A 19,454-nucleotide genomic window follows, 5' to 3' on the forward strand; every position below is an offset into this window, starting at 1 on the left:
TTCTTTTATGGGTTTCTTTCTTATTCTATGCATATAGTGTAAGCCCAATGGGCTGCGGGTTGATAGTTGGTTGAACGTGAAAACATTATAAAGTCACCTCTACTGAAATTATTGAATATTATAAATTATTTAAAAGGATATTTTGAAATAAGTTAAAAGATGCATACAGGTAATAGTGGCATCATAAAGAATATTTTTGTCTTATTAAATAAAAGTTTCTATAAAATTTACTTAGGATAGTAAACTTTTATGTACTTTTTTCTTTTCACTATATATATAAATAAATTTCTTCCAATCACATTACAACTATAACAGTGATAAATATTTATGTTTTTGATTTTGTTCGAAGTCAACTAATCCATTAGATAAAATGTCCTGGTATTATAATTTTCTACTACTTACATTTAATTTTTTGATCCCTTTTCATTCAATCGCCCTATAAAGTCCTACTTTTCTTTCCTTTTTCTTCCATTTTCATTAAAAGCATCCCCCTTCTCTCCCTATCAAATATAGTTCTACCTGACGATAAGCAAAAGTCGAAAAGAGTTGATTCAAGTCACAAACTAGTCAGGTTTGAGTTGTATGTATATTGAGTACTTATACTTTATCGAGGATCAATATTTTTTAATTTGATTTACTTGTGAAAAAACGTTTCTCTTTAGAGAATGTGTGAATTTTGGATCTTGGTTAAATTTTATTTAGTAAAATCGAATTGAATTTTCAGCGTGGTAGAATTTTCGTTCATGATTTTAGCTTTGATGAGCGTGATTTTTATTTTATTATATGTAAACACACATAGTTTTTTGGGTTGGATCTAGGGGGAAAGAGATATAAATATACTCCCTATGTCCCAAGTTACTTGAGTCGTATTCCATTTCGAGTTGTCTCAAGTTACTTGAGTCATTTCTCTTTTTGACTAAAAACAAAACATCTAATCACACTTACTTTATTCTTTTACTTTACCCTCTCTCCTATCTCTTACTTTATTATTTCTTCTATTTTATTTAACTCACTAAACACAACTTTCTTAAATCTCGTGTCGAAAAGAAACGCATCAAGTAACGTGGGATGGAGGGAGTATATAATAATTAGAAAAATCATAAGAAACAATACTCCTAACCTAAGCCAAGAGAGAAAATCCTCACTTGAAAAAGTGTGTGAAAGAATTTTCTGAGCTGTTAATAAAGATTCTTTATGCGTGCATCGTGCGTGCACCTACTCAACGAGTGTATTTCCATTTTATTAATACTAGTATCATGCCCGTGCGATGCACGGATCGATTTAATTTCATCACAGTAATATCATATTTTGAACTAATTACATAAAACTAGATAGAATTATATGATTTCATGGTAAAAAAATCACAAATGTGTAAAACAATTTAAATGAACAACCCCAAAATATATAATTAAACAACTTTATAAATCAACAACGTACTATCACAGATGTGTACAACAATTTTAATGACCATTTTTTTCCTATCACAAAGCAATAATCATAATTTTATATTGTATTAATAGACAACATAAATGCTTCAATACCATACACATCAAAAAGTAGAGATAATCATCAATACTAAAAAGTCAATAAAATATAAGCATACAACATAAAAAAATTTACCATATGATAACAATATATTCGTTCATAAGGTTTGGATATACAAATTAAAATTTTCAAAACATTCACACAATCTCTCTCACAAAATAAAAGATATATTGCTTATAATAATTGTGCATGAAAATTATTTCCAAAGTTAAGCCCAACACTTAAAACTCAAAACCCAAGACTAAAAATAGTTATAAATTAAATAAATAATTAAAATATTAACCAAACATAAATACATTATCAAATCTTATTCTTCATTCAGATGTTAATTTCTTCTACTATATACTACTGTTGCAGCTTACGTATCCATCTCATTTCCTCCTTATTCTCGATCAATTGGAGATTCGACATCAAATTTCACTATCTCAAAAGATATAGTATTATTTTAAAATTTAGATTAATAATTAAAATAAAGAAAATATTGGCAGCTCAATATCAATTATCGAAATAAACTACAAATCTCATACTTACATGAAATGATTTAAAATTTATGTTTAAACAACTACCCCCAACATCACAATCCATGTAGTGTATATAATTCCTGCAATTACATAAATAATGATAATTAATCAAATCTATCCAATCGAAAGATGAATCCAAACAATAAAGTTTATCGGAAATTTAGTGACATGTAATAGAAAATAGAAAATAAAGAGTTAGTGAATTTATAACCACCACATGCCATATTTTGATAGTCCAAAAAAAGAATTAGGATCTTAATTTAAATGAAAATAAATATCAAATAAAACGTTATATTATATATATAAAATAACTAATCACAAAATGTTGTTTTTTGCTAATTACCTTCTCCACCCAACCTTTCTTGAACTCGACGATGAACTACAATCGAGCAATTAGGGCCATCTACACACCCAAAGACTACCATAATGATCTCACCATTTATTTTTTATATACACCCTCCAACATATTAAAGAAAATAAAAGGTACCGGGTGTTTGAAAATTCTCGTCACACAATTACAATACTTAACTATTGCAATGAAGATAACTTTAACGGCCTTCTCTTTTCCCCAACTTGTGTAACTATTGCAATGAAGATAACTTTAACGGCCATTCTCTTTTCCCAAACTTGTGGTAAGAATTTTGTGGAATACAATATGGTATTTGCACCTATGGACCATATATTTATAGCCATGAATTAAAATAGGATAGTTTAATTCTATTTATGTAATTTAATATTTTAATTAGTGGAGAACCGTTACAATAATCATTATGTTATTATTATTAAGAAATTTAAGTTAAATTGTCAAAGTTCTAAATGGATGCTAAAAGGAAATAAATTTTGTAGCCCATTTTCCATGGTTAAAGGAATTGAAACGATTATTTCCATATTTAAATATTTATTCACCCATCAACATAAATATTATAATTTCCACATTAATATGGTTAAACGTATGAGGATGCTTTAGCTTGCAACAGTCAAACTTTTAAATTGAATTGTCACTAATACAATTATGAGTAATTGGCAGTTACAATATCATGACTGAATTCAAGGTATAATGATACACAAATTAAATAGTACAAAATTAAAATCAAAATCCAAAATTTATAAATATTTTAAATTTTGCCCAAAATTTACAAATATTCAAAATATGGCCAAACTCGCATTTTATATAGATATAGATATAGATATAGATATAGATATAGATTAAACCGAATTACACATCCTAATTATCATAGACTCATAGTTGCTTAAAGCGATTCTCTTCTCTAACACACGCAAATCATTTTATTATTTTTGCAGTTTATTTGAATTAGATAATAATTTGTGTTACCGATGAAAATGTGTTCAAAGGTGGTGTGATCTTTATAGAGTCCTACTTATAAAATTGTTACTACGACTATTTACCATCTGCTAATGGTAAGTTGACTAATTTTTTTCACACGGCAATAAAAGCCCCCAATATTATTTAAGTCAATTTAGAGTTTTAGACAATCTTATAGCAGCCATTAGGTCATTTTATGTCTTACAATAAGATTATTTTTCCTCCCAGACACAAATTATTTAATTTTTTTCGTTTGTTTGAATTAGATAACTATTACTTTGACTAAAGACTGAAAACACATTTTAAAAGGTTGGTTTATAGTCTTTTGGTTGAAAATTTGTTTTTATACCAATTAGACCATTCCATGACGGTAGGTTGACTATTTTTTTCACTTTGTTTACACGCACTTCATTAGTCGAATTTATTAGTTGTTTATTTGAATTTACACCGATTATTATAAGTTGATTCTTTTCCTTTTCAATCCTAACTCATAGTAATTCTTTCTGCCTGAGAAAAATCACATTGTTTTTTTAATTGTTGCACATTCGTGAGGCAACTCATTTTCCCAACTGTTATATTAATTTGTCATTTATATTTCATTTTTTATTAATAATCACAATTGGATTCTTTTCATATTGGTTCATAAATTATGAATCATTACTTAAAAGATGCACAAAAATCACAATCTTACTGTCACAAATTAATAAATCAATACACAAAGTTATATACATGTATGTAATTATGTATATCGCTCTCTATCGCACGCACGAAGACATCCGTGCGTGTTTCTGCGCGTTCGTGCAAGTGGACTTATATATTTGAGTGAACTACATGAACCATCCCTGACGTTTCCATTTGTTTCACTCCAGACCCCTGACGTTTAAAAATATCGTCACAAGTCTCTGGCCTTTAACATAATCACATATCAGATATTTGTAGTCATTTTTCGGACTAAAAGACCCTTATGCCTTGAAGGGCATTTCAGTCATCTTGCCCTCTATTGCAGGCCTACTCTGCAGGGAGGTTGCACTTTTGCAGAAATTAGATTGTCAATTCAAATTTGATGTTTCCGAATATTGTGTTCTTGCATCTATATTTTAAATGTTTGAACTACCCTTTTTGTGAAAATTACCACCGATCTTCCCATGATTCGCAAATGAAATTTTCCATTGTTTCCCAACTCGGATTTGATTATTATTAATATTATTATTACCACCGATCTTCCCACCTTCTGCTAACACGTATACCTTCTCTTTAGTCGACAACGGCAGGACCGTTACTTGAAGCTAACAGACAAACTGCATTCTTTTCTTGGAGATCCAAACTTTATCTTCAGAGCTTCGAAACTTGTATAATGGCGTTCGCCACTTTCATTTTTCAATTCTAATTAATTCTTTAAATGTTGCATGCCATTTTTATCCTCCATCACTTAAATACATGTATTTAAATTTATTATTTTGTAAAGTATAGTTTAAACTCTCATCATCAATACCATTTTGAAACTTTTAACAGAGTTTATTGCAATTGGAGTTTGTACCGTTGTAGAACTTGTAATTATGTTTAATTATGATACTTTCGATCTATAGTAATTAAAACCAAAATAAATGAAATACAATCATTTTTCCAAAATCTATAAATATACCTCTATAAATCATAACACATGCCAAAATTCATCATAAGCATTGTTCAGAACTGAGCAGAGAGCCTCATCCTGCTCAACAACTGCAAGATGTCTACTGAGTACTACTAACAGAAGTAGAAATGGCAAGCAAAGAGGAGTACATAATCTGGTAAAAATGATCACATCTAAATCTATATCAAATTTCAATATATCAAATTTCATCTCACGAAAGTAAAATTGACGTTCCTCTTGGGGACCGCCATCAGCTCCATAGCTCCGCCGAAAAAGGGCGAATCGATAAAATGAGATCCCCTATTATTTTTAAGCTGCGGCAATGTGATGCGGAAATGGTGGTTGATGGCGGTGGCCAACGGCGCAGGTTGAGCCAATGAGTGGGCCAGACGCCAGAAGCATGTGTCCGCTTTTCTGCCGGTGTATCTTAGGCCATCCACTACACTGTCTCTATACCGTCCCTTAACTACTATTTGACCACTATTTGAGTGCCCCACTGTCCTTTTTTCCTCCATCCCTTAACTAAGGGACGGAACCTGCAACGCTCCGTCCCTTAACCGTCCCTTATTCCGTCCCTTAATTACTATTCATTCAATTTCATTTTTTATTTTTTTTCCCAACCCAATTCAATTAAAACAAACACACTTTATTAAAAAACACACAACATAAAAAAACACACAACATAATTTAAAATACAAATTTAAAGAAAAATAAAAAAACTACTCGGCCGGCTAATCATCCTCCGGAGGCGGTCGAGGTTGAGGGGGAGTCGGAAGACCAAGCTGTGCTGCCATATGCACAATTCCATTCCACCAGGCCGTGAATTGGGCGTACGAGAAACGGGAAGTGTCCGCCATTGTGGCGGTCATGTACGCCACCATAAGTGTGTCCGAGCCTCCCCGCGAGCCCGATCCCGAGGCCGTCTGGCTTGATTCGCCTCGGCCCTTCCTTGCTCTAGCCGCTTTCGCCGCCTTCATCCCTTGCGGCCGACGGCGCCCACTCGTGGATCCTCCGGCATCGCCGACCGTAACCGCAAACTCCTGGGATTCAGCCTCAGGTTGGCTGATGCCCTCAGCGGTGTCACCACCAGACGAGTATTAGCCACTCGCCGTATGCTTCGTGCGCTTCGAGGTTGAGCCCGAGCTGGAGCGGAAACAGTCGGCCCACCGTTCCTCGTCCTTGACGGCCTGCCAAACATCAACAAATCTGAATTGATGACGTTCGTCCTGGTAGTAGGCGCGCAAAGTGGACGTCAAAATGTTGGTTGCCGTGGCGCCGCTTTGGTAGCGCGCCTCTTCGGCCGAGTAGATGCCGCATAATTTTTTGACCTGTCGGTCGACTCGGTCAAAGTGAGAGCGGAGCATTTTAAATTTGCGCTTGCGGGAGCCTTTCGGCTTTATCTGGTGGTAGACCTCGCGGACCTTTTCCCAGAAACACTTTCGGGATTGTTGATTCCCGACGATGGGATCGTACGAGACGGTGATCCAGGCGTTGTACACCGCCAGCGTTTCGAGGTTGTTGTATGGATGCCGGCCTAGATCCTCCTCCTCTTCTTCCTCGTCCTCGCCCGCCTGGGGTTGTACACCGCCTCGGCCACCTCCACCGCCTCGGCCTACTCCCGGCGTGGGATCAACGGGAAAATCCTCCCGGATCTGGGATAATCCCTGCGAATACCGCGGGGCGGAGGGACGGACATATGCATCAAGGTCAAAATTTGGTGGTTGGTACCCTCCCGGCGTCGCCGAACCCTGGGTCCCCGGCGTTGACAAACCGGAACCGCCCAATGTGTTGATCATGGTCTCCCAATCGCCGAACGCGTTGAGATCCCACCCGCCGGAGCCGGAACCACCGTAGTTGCCGTCGCCGTCGCCGGACATCTTGAGTTGTTATATGAAAATTTGAGAGAAAATTTGAAAGAAAATTTAGATGATAGGAAGAATAGATGTGTAGTTGTGTGTGAAATGAGGATGAGTTTAGGAGTATTTATAGAGTAAAAAAATTAATTAAAAATCAAAAAAATTAAAAAAAAAAACAAAAACGGTATTATTACTGTTAGAAAAAAAAATCTTTTATTATTATTTTTTTTTTAAATTCGAATTTTTTTAAAAAAAAATATTTATTGCGTCAGCACGTGACGACGCCCACTCGCGGGCCGGCGAGTGGGCGTCACGCACGACGCCGGGTCGCGCCACGTCGCCTAGGCGCGTGGCGAGACATCCCGTCTCTTGGCTCGACGGGACGCGACGCGGGACGGGACGGCGAGCTGCAACGCGTCGCGCCGGGGTCCCGTCTCTCCAAGACGGGACGCGAGACTCCGGCGAGACCCGTAGTGGATGGTATTAGCATCGAAATGGACTGTAAAATTGTTTGGAAACTACCCTTAGACCATCCGCAATGGGCGGACGATGTCACGCCCGATGGCGCGCATCGTCCGCGCCATTCATCGTCCGCCCCCACTGTGGGTGTGTGGCATAGGCCGCGGACGATAGTCCCAATTGCGGACGTCGCGGACGATGGTCGCGGACGATGGCCATCGTCCGCGACATCGTCCGCCCCATTGTGAAGGCCGCAGACGATGGCACGCGGTTTCGTTTTTTTATATAAATCTCGTTTCTCATTCAGTTGTGCATACGAACATATCGACTATCTCTCAACATATTCTCTCTCAACATCCAACGAAAATGAATCCCGGCGAAGACACCAATAGTTCTAGTTGGTCTGATTCCGGTCGTTCGATTGACGAAGCATTAGATGCAGCCGTTGAAGGCGGCGGCTGCAGCGGCGGCTGAGCAAGTCCATCGTCCTATTCGACATAGGACGTATGTCCGACGCAACCACGAGGAAGCTCACAGGCGTCTGGTTGAAGACTATTTTGCCGATCAACCACGTTGGGGCCCGACTGTGTTCCGCCGCCGGTTTCGAATGTTGAGGTACCTTTTTCTCAGCATTGTTCGTACATTGTCTTCACGTGAAGAATACTTCACGTTTCGGGAGGACAGCATCGGGAAACCCGGCCTTACACCATTGCAAAAGTGCACGACTGCTATTCGTCAGTTGGCATACGGTACCACGGCGAACCTTTTTGACGAGTACCTCCACTGTGGGGAGACTACAGGCCGCGAGTGTCTGAAGTACTTTTGTCGGGGGATAGTAGAGGCCTATGGCGACACTTATTTGCGCAAGCCGACAGCCACTGATTGCCAGGGTCTGATGCAGATGCACGAGAGGGCGCACGGGTTTCCTGGGATGCTCGGGAGCATCGACTGTATGCACTGGCAGTGGAAGAACTGTTCGACGGCGTGGAGAGGCCAATTCACAAGTGGATACAAGGGCAGCCACCCGACGATGATCCTCGAAGCCGTCGCTGACTATCGGCTTTAGATCTGGCATGCTTACTTCGGCGTAGCCGGGTCGAACAACGACATCAATGTCCTCAACTTGTCCACCCTCTTCACCAACCAATGTAACGGCAACGACCCGGCCATAGAGTTCACTGCCAACAGACGCCAATACCATATGGGGTACTACTTGGCCGACGACATCTACCCACGGTGGCCAGTTTTCCTAAAGACGGTCAGCTGCCCGATTGGTGAGAAGAGGGTTTTATTTGCGCAAAAGCAAGAGGCGGCGCGGAAGGATGTAGAGCGGGCATTTGGGGTGCTTCAATCACGGTGGGCAATTGTGAAAGGGCCGTCTCGTTTCTGTTACAAGGAAGTCATCGCCGATGTCATATATGCGTGCATAATCATGCACAACATGATAGTCGAGAGTGAAGGCGGAAGCATCACCGATTGGAATGTCGACGACCGTGCATCTAGCTCTGCCGGCACATCAACCGAGACACCTGATAGAGGGTTACCGTTACGTTTCGATGAGGTTTTATCTAGGCAGGCCTCAATGCGCAACCAACAGGAGCATGCGCAGCTCATGAGCGACATGATTGAAGAAGTGTGGGCTCGTAACCGCCGTCGCTGAGTTTGCATTTTTTATTATTTCGCATTGTAATGTATTAATTTTTATTAAATGAATGAAGTTTTTAAAATTCGTATTTTAAATGTATTTTAGTTTTTTTTTTAATTCGTATGTAATATTACAAAATTGATGATGTGGCGCGCCTTAGGGCGCCCCACTGCAGGTGGAGAAGGAGGAGGATAAAAATGCTGACGTGGCGCGCCTTAGGGCGCCCCACTGCAGATGGCCTTAGAGTGAAGAGTGAACTACCCTTAGTGATCATGACGGCTGACGCACGTCAAATCAAAGCCAGATTGCAGGCTGCCACTGCAGAACGCAATGTGATATGACCGTAATGCCCTTTTAGAGCTGAAGGGTAATTTAGTCTGAAAAAACCCGATATGTGATTATATTAAAGGTCAGAGACTTGCGGCGATATTTTTAAACGTCAGGGGTTTGGAGTGAAACAAATGGAAACGTCAGGGATGGTTTATGTAGTTCACTCTATATATTTTTATTCTTACTCTACAAAATAGGTCAAATCACGGTTCTAATTTAAGTACTAATTTATTCGCGTGTTTCTAAGTTCTAACATATATTATGCATAATTAATCCACATTCGTTATTTTATTGGTAATACTAACTTCTTAATTGGGCATTGTGTAAAGAGCTCATTCTTTAATTTCTAGTACATTGTTATTTGTTTTGGGAATCATGGTGATTTGATTTTGATCATATGTATATCATTATGTGTCAAGATACTTTTTTTATATTTTTTAATCAGATCATAGAGAGAAGTGTAGGTTTTGGAAAAACTATGTTTTGCTGGTTAGTTTTTCTCCCTTTGTTTGGTTTATGATGATATGTCTAAGCTATGATGGATTGACTTCATGTTTATTCTTGATTGAGTTTTGATATTGCACAAGCATTCTAATTTTGCTATTGCACTAGCATTCTAATTTTGATATTGCACAAACTGATGCATCTTTAGTTGGCAGATGACTAATTGTATGGAGAATCAAGTTGCATCCTCGTTGTATGATTCGTTTGGGGAGCCAAAAATCGCGCCTCGAGTTGGGGATGAATATCAGGCTGAACTGCCTCAGTTTGTTGGAGATTCAAACACTGTGTCTCACTCAATGGACTGTGCAGATGATGAGACCAGAGCTGATTCCCTGCAAAATTTCCACATTGGTTCGCGTATAAAGTTGGCGTGGATAAGCAGTGAGCAATCTGGTATGAGTCGGATGGATGAAATAGACGAGCGCAGTGGTATGGTGCCTGAAATATGTGATGAATGCTGATCTGAAGCTGAGAAGGGCTGTTTCCTTCTTGGATTGTACATATTTGCAAAGAACTTTGTCGAGATAAAGAAATTTGTTGGGACGAAGGATATGTTAGCTGTGCAGTCGTACTACGATGGGGTGTTCTACTCTTCACTGGAGTATCATAGATGGTTCAGTGCTAAGCACAAGAGATGCAAATTAGGCTGGGGCTTGTTTTATGGGCTAAGGCTGCAAGAATTTCTATCTAGGGTGCTACCAAGAGTAGGGGAGTCTCGGAATGCTCTGTTGGAGGTACTTATTGCTGATGTTTTCGTCTAAACATCTGCGTTTTTTCTTCATTGAATGCCAAATAGTGCAGAAATGTGCTCATTTAGTGCACTTTTGTGCTGATTTTTTCTTCTAGGTTTCTAAATCATCTGAGAATGAAAAGATATCAGTGGCAGAGTATGCCTTCCGTTTGAAGGTGATGATTGGTACAGAGTTGCTCGTGGAAGCCGTTGGCATTGGGAGAGATCATCAAGATCTCACTGCAATGGCTACGCGGCACTCAAAGGCAGAGAAGGTTATACCTCACTTACAACTCTGAGATATCGAACTTGTTGAGTGGCTGAGCAAGGCCAGATCGAATGATCTGTTCTGGGAGGCAGTCTGGCCGCGTCTGCTATCAAGTGGTTGGCATTCGGAGGAGGCCACGAACTACAGAGACGTTGCTAGTTCAAATGCAAGTCCTAGCCTAGTTTTTCTTATTCCCGGAGTGAAGAGATTTTCGAGGAGAGTGTTGGGTCGTGATACCGCCGATCTCACACACGCACGAACGAGGAAATAAAGCACGCAAACGATATAACGTGGTTCGGTGATAATCCACCTACGTCCACGGAGAAGATGACCGGAATCTTATTGATGGAACTCTCAATACAAGAACTTCACACTCACAATCTATCACTCTAAGCAAACGCTAGCTAGTGCAAGAATTCTCTTCTAATTGTGTGTGTAATCTGTGTTCTGCGTCTCTCACTACTGAGCTCTATCGAGCTATTTATACAAGATGCAATCAAGAAATAAAATCCAACTAACTCTATTTCCCAAAGTTAGTTATAACCGCTGCTCGGCTAAAACCGAACTGCCATTCTTGGTTAGCAACCGAACTGCCTTTCTCGGTTATCAACCGAACTGCCTTTCTCGGCTATCAACCGAACTGCCTTTCTCGGCTAGCTCAAAGCCGAGCTTTATTTCTTGATCTCTTCTCGGAGCTGCCGAGGCTCCACCACTCGATCACAACCGGACTCAAAGCCGAGCTTCATTTCCGAGCTCAGAAGCCGAGCTCCAGTAGTTTGCATGGACACACTTTCACAAATCTCCACCTTGTCCTTGCAAAACTCCATCAATATCTGGATTCCCTTCTCAATCCTTGTTACAAGCTTCAACACTCCACAATCTCAACCAACTTCAAACAATGTTTGAATTTCGAAGTTGGCAGAGATTTTGTCAACATGTCTGATGCATTTTCTTCGGTAGGAACTTTCACCACATTGATCTTTCCACTTCTCTTGACATACACGCAGCTATCAAAACTGGATCTCTCAAATGCCATCAATTCCATCTGCTCATGAAACTTCTTGTTCCACTGCCGGCTGCTTTGCTTGAGCCCATATAGGCTTTTCTTTAACAAGCAAACTTTCTTTTCTTCTCCCGGCTTCTCAAAACCCTTAGGCTGCATCATATAGATCGTTTCCTCTAGATCTCCATGCAAAAATGCTGTCTTCACATCAAGTTGATGCAGCTCCCAGTTGAAATGAGCAGTCATGGCCAATAAGATCCGAATGGAAGTGTGCTTCACCACTGGAGAGAACACCTCTGTGTAGTCAATACCCTCTACTTGTGTGAATCCTCTAGCAACCAGCCTTGCCTTAAACCGTATGCTTTCAACTTCCCCCACCTCTACTTTCTTCTTAAACAGCCATTTGCAACTGATCAGCTTCTGAGTCCCTGGATCAGTCACCAAAATCCAAGTCCCATTTTTCAGCAAGGACTCTATTTCTTCTTCCATGGCCTTGATCCATTTCTGACTTTCCTTGCAACTCATGGCTTCTTCATAGGTTGAGGGTTCTGAAAACATGAGTACTTCTGCTACACATAGAGCAAAGAAGCTCATGTCATAATCTGAGAATCTGCTAGGTAGGCCTGCATTTCTTCTTGGATTTCTTCTGGCCCCTTGAGCTGCAGCAGCTTGCTGCACTGGTGACTCCTGCTCACCTGTGTTCTGAGTATGTTGAGAGCTAGTTGCTCCACCTTCTTCTTGATTTCCTGTGATCACAACATCCTCATCAGTGTCTGTTCCAGCAGATTCTCCACCAAACTCAAGGTTTTGCATTTCAGAGCTACTGCCACCACCAGAGGGCTTCCCATCATCTTTAAATGGCATCTCCTCTTCATTGAATGTCACATCTCTGCTCACAATGATATTTCTGCCTTCTCTATCCAAATTCCACAATCTGTATCCTTTTACCCCATCTTGGTATCCCAACAACACACATTTCTTTGCCCTTGGCTCCAATTTACTCTGCTTAATGTGTGCATAAGCAGCACACCCAAACACCTTCAAGGCTGAGTAATCACCTAGGCTTCCATACCATCTTTGATCTGGGGTCTCATTGGATATAGCAGATGATGGACACTTATTGATCAGATTAGCTGCAGTAGAGACAGCCTCTGCCCAGAATCTCTTTGGCATTCCAGAGTAGAATAGCATGCACCTCACCCTTTCTAGCAATGTCCTATTCATTCTTTCTGCCAGCCCGTTCTGTTGAGGATTTCTTGGCACGGTCCTATGCCTTCTTATCCCTTTCACCTTACAGAAACTATCAAACTCCGCAGACAGAAACTCCATGCCATTATCAGTCCTTAGATATTTAAGCACTGAGCCCTTTTCATTCTCATATCTAGCATGCCATTCTCTAAATTTTTCAAAAGCTTGGGACTTCTCTCTTAGAATGTAAATCCACACTTTTCTTGAGTAATCATCTATGATGGAGATGAAATACTTACCTCCACCTATGGATTCAGTTTGGGATGGCCCCCACAAGTCACTGTGGGCATACACAAATGGGGCTGATGAAGTGTGTTTCCCACCAGAAAATGGCAGCTTCTTTGCCTTTCCTAGAATGCAAGATTCACATTTCTTTAGGCTGTCTGATGCACTTAACTTCATCACTCCTTGTTTAGCCAGCTCTCTTATGCCTTTCTCACCCACATGTCCAAGCCTGGCATGCCATAGATGCAGGTCTTCTGTCTGGGCAAGATTCACAGCATCAACCACGGTTTCACCCAGCAAATAGTATAGGCTGTTCTTTCTCTGGGCCTCCATCACAATTCTGGTGCCTTTTGTTACTGTGAGGATCCCATCACCAGAGTTGAATCTGCACCCTTTTGACTCTAGCATTCCAAGAGATATTAAATTTCTCTTGATTTGAGGAATGAATCTGACTTCTGTGAGAGTCTTCATACTCCCATCCTTCATCCTCAATCTGATGTTCCCAATGCCCTTGACATTGCACACTTGATCATTTCCTAGCATCACTGATCCTTCCCAAGCTGATAATTCTTGGAACCAAGATTTGTGTGAGCAAATGTGGAAGGAGCACCCTGAATCCATGATCCAGCATTCTTCAATCTTGGCCCCTGAGTGGATATTCAAAGCTTCATTATCTTCAACATCCTGAGCCAGATCAGCAGTCTCTATGTTCCCAGCCTTTTCTTGCTCTTGTTTCCTCTTCCAAGCAAAACAATGCTTCTTTAAATGGCCCGGTTTCTTACAGTAGTGACAGCTTCTCTTCTCCTTCCATACTCCACCTTCTTCCTTCTTCTGGAACTTCTTCTTGGAACCCCTTTTATTCTGATTATTTTTCACATGCAGACTCTCAGCTACTGGATCAGTTTGTTTGTTATTAGCCTTCTGCGATTCCTTCATCTTCAATGCAGAATGAATCTCTTCATAGGTGACCTTGGTTTCTCTTCCAAGAAGCACTGCATCCTTGAAGTGCTCATAACTTTTAGGCAGGGAATTGAGCAACATCAATGCCTTATCCTCATCTTTAATGACCTCATCGATATTCTCAAGATCATCTATGCATTTCCCAAACTCCTCGAGCTGTTCAGAAATGCTCTTCCCATCTGAAAACTTGAAAGCAAGAAGCCTTTGCTTCAAATGTAACCGGTTCGCCAGAGACTTGGTCATGTACAATGACTCAAGTTTCCCCCATACTCCTGCAGCCGTCTCCTCCTTGGAAACTTCCCTTAGCACCCTGTCCGTGAGGTTCAAGATCAGGGTGCTATAAGCCTTATACTGCATATCTTGAAGCCTTTGCTTCTCCTTTTCATCAGCATCAGGTTTGCCTTCTTTAGCGTCACCTTCATTCTTCAAGATATCCCATAGGCCTTGCTGCATCAAGATGGCCTTCATCTTCAGCCTCCACAGCCCAAAATCGTTTCTCCCGGTGAACTTTTCCACCTCGAACTTGGCTGTAGACATTTCTCAAAACGAGCGGTGGGCAATCGCCAAGATCAGCTTATACAACGGAACCTCTAGACACGAACTCACCCAGAAACCAATCAATCGGCAAATCGTGGAAGTCTTCCCACAGACGGCGCCACTTGTTGGGTCGTGATACCGCCGATCTCACACACGCACGAACGAGGAAATAAAGCACGCAAACGATATAACGTGGTTCGGTGATAATCCACCTACGTCCACGGAGAAGATGACCGGAATCTTATTGATGGAACTCTCAATACAAGAACTTCACACTCACAATCTATCACTCTAAGCAAACGCTAGCTAGTGCAAGAATTCTCTTCTAATTGTGTGTGTAATCTGTGTTCTGCGTCTCTCACTACTGAGCTCTATCGAGCTATTTATACAAGATGCAATCAAGAAATAAAATCCAACTAACTCTATTTCCCAAAGTTAGTTATAACCGCTGCTCGGCTAAAACCGAACTGCCATTCTTGGTTAGCAACCGAACTGCCTTTCTCGGTTATCAACCGAACTGCCTTTCTCGGCTATCAACCGAACTGCCTTTCTCGGCTAGCTCAAAGCCGAGCTTTATTTCTTGATCTCTTCTCGGAGCTGCCGAGGCTCCACCACTCGATCACAACCGGACTCAAAGCCGAGCTTCATTTCCGAGCTCAGAAGCCGAGCTCCAGTAGTTTGCATGGACACACTTTCACAGAGAGAACTGGCGAGAGGTGATCAATATTTTGATACTGTGGCTGATGTGTTGAGGAAAATTGGTCGAGAGCCTGCCCGCCCTGCTCGAGCTCGACCAAGAAACAGAACAATGTGGATTGACTAATGATGAGAATCATTGCAGTTTTTCCCTCACAGGCCTCCCAGAACCTTCCCAGCTGCAGCAGAGATTAGTCGAGAAACGACTGATGTGATGAGGCTACAATTCTAGGCCATGATGCCATGGCCTCCTCGGATGAAGAAGCTCGTGCGACTTCCCCTGATGCAAGAAACGCACCACTCGAGGTCAAGATGAAGATGTAGTAAGCAAGAATCTTGATATATTGCCAGCCACTAGCAACAGCAGCATTGAACAGCAACAACCTCAGTTCTTTATTGACCTCAACTTCCCTCCAGAGGCCGAGGCTGGCTCCTTTTCTGCTGATATCATCGCTTCAAAAAACAATCTCGAAACTGCTAGCTCGAACCATAGCACGAGGCGTAGGCCACTAGAAGCAGAAGAAGGAAGACGGGCAATGAGCAAGCGAGGTAGAGGTGGAGGCTCACCATGATAACGAGGAACAACGTGATGGTGATGATAATTACCTTCCCGCCCTCGCCCGTTCTTGATTTTCGTCCCCAATTTTGAGAGAATTGAAAGTTGAAATTAAGATATTGATGAGGAAACATGCATCATTTTGCATTATTGCATATTTTATTCCGTATTTTGAAATAATGAAGATATTATGTATAATATAAATTTGTTTAGCATATTAAATCATTGAATTAAAGTAGTAGTGTGTGCATGGGATTTAAAGTAGTAATATATAATATATATAAATATGTGTACAATATCAATGTGTGTATATGGCTACGTATAGCCATGCACAACTAAATATAGTTATAAATGAGTATGTGTAATAATAATGTGTGTGTATGTTTAATAGTATGTGTAATACTATGGGAATGGTTGTGCAAGGGACACGTAGGTGTTGTGCTTGGAACACAACACATATATATATGCATGGAAGATAGGTACTACACGTGTAAATAGGAAAGGAATTGCACCATTTTTTTAGAACTTATCTTCACTTCTAATTAGATAATGTAAAATTTGTGAACTTTTGTTTATTATTTTTTTTTGAGTCGGCTAAATAGCCGACGTACATGTTTATGTACATATATATATATACACTATATAGTTTATCTTAAAAGAAAAGGGGGGTTTGAGAAAGTTTAGAGGAAAAATAAAAGTAAAGAGAAAGGTTTCGGATCGAGGGTTATAAATTAAGAGTTGGAATCAAGAGCTCAATAAGTTTACCTATTGTGATAAGGTGTGTATAAATCACACTTTTAGTTTTACATGTGTTATGTGATTGATTGTTATATGTTAAAATGGAGTGAATTACTGGATTATATGGTGTGAAATTGATATGATTATGAATTATTTGATTTTGATGGTCGAATATGATATGAATATTTGATTGCTGAAATGGACATGTTTATTTAGATATACATTGGATAATTTGATGGAATATGATATGAATATGTTATTGGTGAAAAGGATATGTTTATGATACCGATTATATGAATCATGTGATTAAAGAGGATCTGTGACAGCCTTGTACTGGATCTGAAATATAGAGGGACCTATGAGTCCAATTACAGAGAGACCTTCGGGTCAAATACAGAGGGACCTATGAGTCCAATTTCAGAGAGACCTTCGGGTCATAGAGGAATCCCGGGCAGATACCAGGCTTGACTGTTACAGAATAATAAACTGAATAGAGTAGCATATGCATATGAATATGAAATGGTTTGTTTTTAAATTATGTTATATTTTATTTCTGATTATATGTATTGATAAAATAATATGCTTGATGTTTGTATCATGTGAAATTAAAGGTGGAAATTTATATACACTGAGTTGTGGCTCATTTAAACCACTAAATTTTTCAGGAATAAGATAGCAGTAAAGTTTTTGACTGACGTGGGTCATAGGAACTCCACGTGTTATCAGGTTCGGCGGCTGACGAATATTGGCAACCTTCTCCTCCTCATCATTTTTGCATGTAGATAAACGTATAGTATATAGAGTGGTGAGAGGGTTTCACTACTGTGTAGAATGTTTTGAAATATGTACTTGATGAATGTTGAATTTTAGAGTTATAGACTATGTGTGTTCTATGAATTAGACACGTGTATTGATTTCTTTTATGATAAGGAATTTATTTATAGTAAGTGCATACGTCAGAGGGGTTGAGGTGTCACATTTAAGGTGGTATCAGAGCAGGGATAAGGATCCCGCTGGGACATTGCATCCATGCATTGCATATGATACGTATTGGTTATAAGTTGCATTTGCATTTGAATTATCAGGAACATGGACATTCCTGAACATATGTCATCGAGGAGAGAAGGGTCAGCCGCCCCGCATAATTCATTAACTGCAGAAGCATCTCATTCACCTGTTGCATCACCTGGGGGTAGCCAGCCAATACATAGGCGGGTTGAACAAGAAGTACATGGACTAGAAATGAGACCAAGGGGTAGAAATTTTAAAGAACTACGAAAGATGGGAGCCGTTGACTTTGTTGGGACTACTGATCCTGCAGAGGCTGAGATATGGTTGAAGAGGACAGAGCGTGTGTTTAATCAGATGGGTTGTATTGCAGAAGAACGTTTTGATTATGCAGTGTCTCTTCTTCAGGGCGATGCTTACTATTGGTGGGAGACTGTCCCACGAGCTATGATACATCCTCCCGTACTCAGTTGGGATGACTTCTTGAGAGAATTCAGTGATAAGTATATGCCACCAGTGTATCGTGATGAGAAGCAAAGAGAGTTTTTGTCCCTTAAACAAGGATCTATGTCAGTTGCAGATTATGAAGTGAAGTTTACTCAGCTTTCTCGTTATGCATTGGCATTGTTACCTACAGAACAAGATAAGTGCAGACGTTTTGAAGAAGGATTGATATATGAGATAAGAAGCAAAATCACACCTTCAGACCTTCGTACTTATAATGATCTACGTGCAGCGGCTATACGAGCAGAGAGACTAGTGAAAGAAAGACATGTGTATATTCAAAGACAAAAGAGGGGACCACAAGAATATAGGGGTGAATCAAGCTCGAGCATTTCAAAAAGGCCTAGTTCTTTTTCTTCGGCATCGAGTTTCAGTAGAGGAGGTCCATTGGGTCAAAGAGGTGGACGTGTACCACCTTTCAGTTATGAGTGGGGACGGGGATCTGGTATGACAGCACGTACACGACCTTTATGCGTGCACTGTGGACGACCACATACAGGGGAATGTCGAACAATTACATGAGGTTGTTTTCACTGCGGACAGCAAGGACACTATTATAGGGAATGCCCACTTGGGTCTAACATAATATCAAGTGGAAGAGCAGCGACGGAACCAACAATACAGAATGTGCGACCTGCAGCATCGAGTGCAAGTATTAATCGAGGTCGTGGAAGAGGACAAACTATGAGTGCACCTATGGGTCGAGGGCGAGGACAGTCAGAGGCACATGGATCTACACCCGAGGGACATGCTCGTGTGTTTGCTATGACACAGGAGGAGGCATCTAGAGCACCAGAGGTCATTACTGGTACCCTTTATTTAGTTAATGCTATGATATATACATTGATAGATCCAGGATCTACTCATTCATTTATATCACCTGTCATCACACCAAATATGCATAAAGAACCTGAACCTCTAGATCGCAGACTAGGTGTACACACACCATTGGGTGAAGTTATTTCAGTACATATAGTATATCGAGATTGTGCGGTGAGAATCAATTCAGTAGAACTATTGGCAGATTTGATTCCCTTGTTCATACATGAGTTTGATGTTATCTTGGGTATGGATTGGTTGTCACGTCATCGGGCTAAGATAGACTGTTATGCTAAAGAAGTGGTAATAGAGTCACCAGGACGAGATCGAGTGATATTCTACGGC

At 40.4% G+C, this 19,454-nt stretch overlaps 1 protein-coding gene across 1 annotated transcript; it reads left to right on the forward strand.

The window, feature by feature from the left end:
• Nucleotides 1-17,867: 17,867 nt before the first annotated feature.
• LOC121757498 lies at nt 17,868-18,812 on the forward strand. Its single transcript, XM_042153032.1, has one exon. The coding sequence runs from the start codon at nt 17,868-17,870 to the stop codon at nt 18,810-18,812; it is 945 nt and encodes a 314-aa protein (XP_042008966.1).
• The last annotated feature ends 642 nt before the right edge of the window (nt 18,813-19,454 follow it).

Source organism: Salvia splendens, chromosome 12 (genome assembly GCF_004379255.2).
Source record: "Salvia splendens isolate huo1 chromosome 12, SspV2, whole genome shotgun sequence".
NCBI classification, from domain to species: Eukaryota; Viridiplantae; Streptophyta; class Magnoliopsida; order Lamiales; family Lamiaceae; genus Salvia; species Salvia splendens.